At 40.5% G+C, this 7,645-nt stretch overlaps 1 protein-coding gene across 1 annotated transcript in view; it reads right to left on the reverse strand.

The window, feature by feature from the left end:
• Window positions 1–7,365, reverse strand: part of bahcc1b (BAH domain and coiled-coil containing 1b) — a 100,697-nt gene extending 93,332 nt beyond the window's left edge. The window contains exons 1-2 of the mRNA XM_016489335.1: window positions 7,167–7,365; window positions 4,683–5,015 (exon numbers count right to left, since the gene is read on the reverse strand). Coding sequence (XP_016344821.1) covers window positions 4,683–4,854 — 172 coding nt within the window. The 5' untranslated portion in view covers window positions 4,855–5,015; window positions 7,167–7,365. The remainder of the gene's footprint in view (window positions 1–4,682; window positions 5,016–7,166) is intronic.
• Between the last annotated feature and the right edge of the window lie 280 nt (window positions 7,366–7,645).

Here is a 7,645-nt window from a genome sequence, read left to right on the forward strand (position 1 = left end):
ATTAAATTGATGAAATCCAAACAGCAATGTTGACGAGTCAGGAGGGCTGTTTTCTTGTGAAAATGCGAGCCAGTAGGAAACAGAGAAGGAAGAGGAGGAGGAGATTGAGAAAGGGAGGGAGAGAGAGAGAAAGAAAGAGAAAGAAAGAAAGAGGGAGCCTGACAGCTGTATAAATGAGCTCTGTAGCTCATGGCGCCCCAGAGTACTGCCTCATTGTTGTGCTGATCCAATGCACAGCAGATGAACCCAGGGTTTAAAAGTTGAACTGTGTGTGTGTGTGTGTGTGTGTGTGTGTGTGTGTGTGTGTTAGTGTCTATTGACCCTTATTTGCTTGCATCCGTTATTAAGTTTAGCTTATGTGTGTTTGTGTGCGATTGGTTCTGTGTGCATATTACAAGCCTTCCTACTGAGCATTTTTTAACCCAGTCAGTTCTCAAGTATCAGTTGCACAAATCCAAGTCGGAAGGGTGACAATTTTCAGATTTGGTGTGAAAACACCATATCATATGTCAGGTGTATAATAGGCGCCATGTCTGAGTTGCCATGCATGCATTCACACGTCCTCATTTAAATCCTCCTGCTTTGCATTAAATCTAGCCTATAGCAAACTGTTTGTAAATGTTTTGTCAGCATTAAAAAAAATCACATTCAAGTACAGATTTTAAATTTCGGTGCTTTAAGATTTTCATTCTATCATCATTTCCTCACTTTAATGTTCTAAATCTCACTTTCACGAAAGATTTTGAAGAACTGTTTTTTTTTAATCCATACAAGGAAAAGCAAATTAGACCACACTGACTTTAATTGCACAGGCCTATGTGGACAAAAAAAAGTCACGTCATAAAATCAAATCATAAAATGTCATAAATGGAATGACACAAAGATGAGTAAATTATAAAAGATTCAATGATGACAGCCCTATTTTTAGATGAATGCAGGTGAGCCACTTCAGCGTCTTTTGGAAAGCACCATGTTGGCCTGATCTCATGATTTTAACGGCACAGCTGTGCTTTTGGGAAACGCGGCCCTGATCAATAGTCACAGTGATGATATTCCGTGCGCTGAAGCAGGTAGGCTAATACATATTTTATAGGTGCACATAAGAAGGTGTACGTATCAAATATTAATAAATGATTTTCTGCCGGCATTGATGACGTGCAGATGGATGCATTGTTTGAGGGGGCATCAGTGATGGGTGTAGGTTGGGCCAGGGCGTTGGGACTCTCTCAGCTTACTAAGGCACATCAAACAGTGAAAGAAGAGACTGTGGGGTGGAGGGGAGGGGGAACGATGTCGCTTCTGCCAACGAGGCTCTGCTGAATCACACACACACACTCACATACACAGAGCGTCGTACACTCGCGCACAGCACTCAGCTGGCAGGCATAGTGAGTGGCGATGGAACACGCCAGGCTCTGTGCTACCAAGCAGAGGTAATTGGGCCAGATTACCAACCAGGTGGAAACATTCAGCCGCTCTTTTTCCTCTTCTCCCTCTCTCTCTGTTAGTCACTTTCACTCTTTTACTCTATTTTGGAGCACTGAAGGAACCGCATGCCATTTCGGAAGTTTTTGGATGACGGTGGAATCAAACATAAATGTTTATTCCAAAGACGCTGTAATTAATTTAGCATTTATGTAGCCTATTACAAGTGATCCGTTGCAAGTCAGGGATAGTGCAGAGACATGCACAGGCGAAAAGGGGAGAGAAAGGAAGAGAGATACTAACTAGACTCAAGCGAACGCACTAATTTGAACTACAAGCCCTATCAAAGGCGAATGGCCTGGGGGCAGCAGTACCTCAGAGGCACGAGTGGACGGGGAGAGTGAGACAGGTTAGGTTCAACAGCAGCGCAGACACAGCATTGTTAAATCAGGACTCAAGGCACACAGAAGCGAGAGAGGAAGAAGTGATATGAAAGAAGGCCGACCAAAGTTTGACAGGGCAGACCACTGCTTTTGCAGAAACATGACTGCTATGGCACAGAGTTACAAAACCACTCTGTAATGCAGAGAGGTGAGGGCAAACGACCAGGTGGATGACTGTGACAGACGGGGTGCCACCTAATTGAACTGCAGGTTGCTGTTGGTTGCATCCGAGAAAAACTCAAATCATTCGGTCTCTCAATCTATCTACCAATCTAATTGTAGCTATTCAACAGTTAAAGCGTGAATTGGCTAAAAGAGTACCAGAGTGCATTTCTGACGTATTTTCACAATCATTAAGGGACTTTTAGACATTCCTCACAACCTGCATGTCTGCACTCTAGGGATTACGATTTATATGTAGGCCTAAGTGTGTGTGTGTGGCATTTTCTGAAATAATACATTTTAATTAAGAGGAATATAGGGATATCAAATAATTTATAAAATAAGCAGAAATAAAGAGAAAAATAATTTATACACAGAAAAAGGGAAGGAAAATATATACTAATGTCTGCTTATATAAATGCTTATCCCACGCAAACAAAAAAAGAGGAAGATCTAAAACTTAGCCTAAATATAACTTAATTTTGTCCCAGTATATGATGTAAAATAATACACGCAGTATCATCGTATATTACCTATTCTGTATGAGCAGAAAAGACACCTGTGTTGATTAAAAAAGCCACAGCGGAAGAACAAGAAATTGATACGAGCGCACACACATAACCTACTCATACACACACACACACGCACACACACACACACACACACACACACACACACACACAAGTAATGATGCACCTGTATGGCATGAGCTGGCGTCCGCCTTGAGGCAGACGTTACAGACATCTGCTGAGGATATGGAGGAAATAAAAGAAAGAGAGAGAGCGGGTGAAAAAAAAAGAAAAGGAGATCCTACTGTACACATTAGCCGCTCGCACTGCCGCGCAGCATTTGATGTGCACGCGAGACCTAAACAGCACAACAAAATCCATCAATCTACCGGCGGTGCGGCTTTTAAAACGCATTCAGTTTGACGACAGTCGTCGAAGAAAGAGACAATGAACCGATTCAATATATTAGAGATGAAAAATAACGACAGGAAGATATACATGTACTCGAAAGCAGCTATCGTAAAAGAGGCTGTATATTTTATAGAGTTTGTCTTGCGGACCTTCGTAGTTTATCTCTGTGTGAGGTAAGAGGACGGAGTTATTTGTGTAAGGGACAAATAAAAATTACTTTTAAGAAGGCAGTGGGTGAGGGTATAGCAGCAGCAGGAGGCCGGAGAGAAAGACAGCCGCTAACGACCCCATCAGTACCCGCGCGCATTCACCGTGCGCCGGGGACCATCAGGGTCAGCGAGCGCTGTGATAGATCTCGCTGCTGAAATTTCAGTTGAGCCTACAACACAGTGAACGTTATGCGTCGAATACCAATTGGACTGAAATACTTCAGCTGAGTCTAAAGCACAGCGATATATATATATATACACGCAGTTAACATATATTTAACATATATACGCACACACACACACACACACACCAGTTAACAAGCCAAGGGGTAATATGAAAAATATATATGAAAAAATAAATGTTAACCTATATGAAAAGAAACAAAAAAGAAAAAATATTTATATTTAAGTACACCGACTAAAACAACACCAATGGGAGTTTAATCCATTGTTTAGAACTAAACCGCTGAACACATTCTTTAAAACAACACATCAGCCAAAAGGATGGCTATGTCAACCAATGTTAGCTATATATACAATAAACAAATACAAAATGTTACGTACAAAATGTGATATTCTCTGCGATTAACAACAGAAGCTGAAGCATTCACAGGCTGACGTATTCGTGTGCACATATATTTGAGTTTATAGGCTATCTCACTAAAAACCAAAATGCAAAGTGTAGGCTACCTCTATCCCAAAGGTACTTTGAATGCTGGAGACACTTGTTAAATCTAATGCATGCACTGTCAACTCATTCGCACCCCGTCACATCACCGCTCAATATAGAAACCGGATTTTCTGGTATTACAGACGCCTCTTTTAGCACACACACACACACATACACACACATAGCTACTGACCCTAATCTCGGAGACTTCTCGAACCACAGCTCACACACACACACCAAAGCTTGTGTTATTAACTTAAAGCAGCTGTGGCAGCAAACCGCTCAAATATGCACCCTAATAATTAACAGAAAATCATGGGGCTTTTCTAGAATAGCCTAGGTACTACCAAACAACTTATTTTGTCAGCGAAAACCAGATGTCTGAATGAGCGCGAAACAAAGAGGGCAATCCAGCTATAAAGTAACTGTTCATTATTAACAAAACAGTATATTCATTTAATCATCAGAAATAACTTTAAAGACTAAATATAAATTACGGTGCCCTACAATAATATACCCAGTTAAGGTTAAAGGTATAGCCTATATTTTCTTACTGCTCTCTTCTGATACGCACTGCTCCTAAACTAGAAACGACCAGCCTTTCGCAGCACATGTCAGATATTATTCAAGTAAACTGTCCGATAAAACGCTACAATGCAATCAGATTTGACTATATGGAGACCGTAGCGATTGCTTATTTCCAAAAAGACCTTTATTTCCCAATTAAAAAAAGTAAGTGTAGGCTAAGAAGGCACGCCAATGCGCTATTGTGAAGTTAAGCAATTTTAATCTGCTAAAAGTATGTTTTAAAGGCATTCACTTATCGACAGGGGAAAACAAACATAACACTTACCTGAATGTGGAGGCATCGGTATGTGTGAGGGGTAATATTTCCCAGGTTGAAAGTGACCGGGATGCTGCACAGCCGTGTGCCCGGCAGGAGTGATCCTCGAGGCGCCTCTGTGAACCAGCGCGCCTCGATCTGCCAGAAGGTGCGGCGGAGGAGCGAAATCCCGGCCTTCCATCCCGATAAAAAACGATAAATCCGAAATCCAGAGCGGGAAACCACGAGAACCGAACCGAACGCCGCCCAGATGTTATAATCCCGTTAAGAGTTTTGCTTAGGTCTTGCATTCAGCACAATTTTGGCTCTGACGGCCAAAAAAGTATGTCCCAGTCATGTTTTCTGCAACACAAAAATCAGAAAATGTAGTTTAAATTACAAACCAGTTACACGAGCGAGTGATGCAAATCCACAAGATCGTATCATGTTACTATCCTTCAGATGTGTAATGGTAATCCTTCATTGAAAACACCACGACTGTCCGTCCATTGCTGCGACTGCTGCCTAAACACAAATTCTTCGCTCGTCTCTCTCATCTCACCACAATTGAGCGAGCTTGCAGCACACCTCCACTTTTACACAGACGACTCACTGCAGGCTATACACCATTTACAGAGAGATGCCAGGATCAATACATTTTTACAGTCTCCTTAAGCCTATATGGAAAACCAAGGACATTTTAGCAAAAAAGAAGGAAAACTGACAAAGCCAAATCAGTCTTTTTGACTAGATGAAAAACATTACAAAAATCTATAATCGCTGACGTTTGGCCAGACTGCTTTTATTACAAACACTAATTTATTTAATGCATCCCACTGTAAATGTAATTTCTTCAGTCCTTTTTGTCAGTCATTTCAGTTAATTAAACTGCTTTGTTCATCTGAACTAGGTTTTCCATTACATTGTATAGGGAAATGCACACGGAGTCTATATTTCACCTTTGGCCTCTGGTCCTTAAGTTTCCTAAATCACGGGTACAAGCACTATATGATCTTACGTTGCTGCAGATGGAGTCTTGTCAAAATGGTGCATTGGGAGAAATGTCATGCGATGTTATTAAACGGCGAGAGATTTGCTTCAAAACATGCTTGCAAAAAAGTACTTCTGCCAGACTATTGAAAATTGTAAGGTAATAAAAGAAAGTCTGCGAAACAGAATTACAACAGCTCGTGCGAACGGTCGTAAGTGCTCTCCTTATCACACCGAATCAAAGATAAGGAAACAAATATATTTTGATCAAGTTTGCATCTCCATGTGCTTTCCATTTATTCTAAATTACAAACTATAAACGAAAGACATAGATCGTATCTCCAGATATTTAACGTTCGGAACGCTGAACGTCTGTTGGATGTTTTAACGTATTGCTGATCGAGGCCTTAAAACGGTGGAAGTTCCCAGTTTGGAGTGCAAGGATGGTTGCAGTGCCAAATTGCTGTAGCCCTACCGCCTTCATTAAAAACACAAAAACTGAAAAGAGAGAGCGGTTATAGTATAGTGAGTGAATTGACGTGCACAAAATTACATATTTCCTCAAATAATGACCATAAGCTGAAATTCCTAAAGAGTAAGCTCTCTGAAGCACAGAATTAAATGTAGGCTAGTGCACGATTTTTGCGCTGACAAAGGACATTTCCAGCAAACGTGTATCATTTCTGTGACATCATTAAAAGAAATTGGGCACACATTTTAAAGCATGTGGTATTTGAACGTAGTATCCTCCCACTATTAACCAAAGCCGAACTTTTAACATTTATTGGGATCTGAGATCTATTAGATTTGGCTCGGAGGACGGATGGGAGGTGAGGAGGAGCGCATGAAAGAACAGGTTTCCTAAAGAAGGATTTGAGTGGTAGGAAATGTCCTCTTGATAAAAGCCAGACAATTTTATGAATCATGGTATATCAATGGAAAACGTGTATATATATAATACAAGCCTATAAAAACTCAAATTTTGTTAAAAAATAGATTTTCAGTTTTAATTTAATAAACAACTGCCTAATATTATTTCTACGTGTAAACTGTGGAAAGGTAAAAGCGCTTATGTAGCTTACTTCTGCCATCACGTCCATTGCATATAGCAGTTTGCGAATGAATGTCTCGCAAAGAATGTAATTATTCACAGTTGTATTGTATCCTTTATTAGTCAAGAAGACACGAAGGTCTTCGCTCTAAATAAAAAATTCCCTTTTATTCAAAATAATGCAGGAATTCGGTAGCAATTCAGTATTGCACAAATCTCTTATTATTATAATGATTATGAGTATTATTATAATTGTTTTTGTTGTTGATGTCATTACTATTTTTATTATTGCTCAAAGAAAGCAATAAACTCAGATGAAAATTAATGGATAGCTTTTTTTCACCCCCCTGCAATACAAATTCCATAATTTTGTATAACGCCAGATGTTCTTAAAAAAAGTAAGAGCAGCTCTTGAAGGCAAATGTTTATTATTGCACGCATATAAATGTATACAATATAAACGAATTACTTACTGGTAAGTTATTCCTTGCAAAACAATAAATGGGTTTAAAAAAAACATGATACAAAAAATACGTAAAAGAGCAGAAGCAGAATAAAAACATATGGAAATGGTTACATCCTAGAAGTCTGCTGATTGCAGTGCGTGTGCAGTGCAGAAGTTCGGAGATGCACCGTAGTAGTAAGAGCTTCTGCTGAATCGAGCCCCGTACAAGCAGTCAGAGGCTCTTTCCTGAATCTGCTAGTGCCACTCAAGAAGAAGAGGGGGAGGTGACTGGGGGAGCGGTCGCGCCCATTGGTCTAATACCTACATGTCAATAAGCTCGTGCAGCGCGCCCCAGGATAAACAGTGGCTCCGATTGGATGGCGCTCTGAGCCAATGGCGCGTCAGCTGGATCAACTAAACAAAACGGCGGGCGCTTTATTTGAGCTTTCCTGTCTCGCGACGAGTTCAGTGTGAGGCACGAACACATGGTTGCTTATGCAGCCTAGA

This window comes from Sinocyclocheilus anshuiensis, unplaced genomic scaffold, assembly GCF_001515605.1.
Source record: "Sinocyclocheilus anshuiensis isolate Anshui unplaced genomic scaffold, SAMN03320099.WGS_v1.1 scaffold1885, whole genome shotgun sequence".
Lineage (NCBI taxonomy): Eukaryota > Metazoa > Chordata > Actinopteri > Cypriniformes > Cyprinidae > Sinocyclocheilus > Sinocyclocheilus anshuiensis.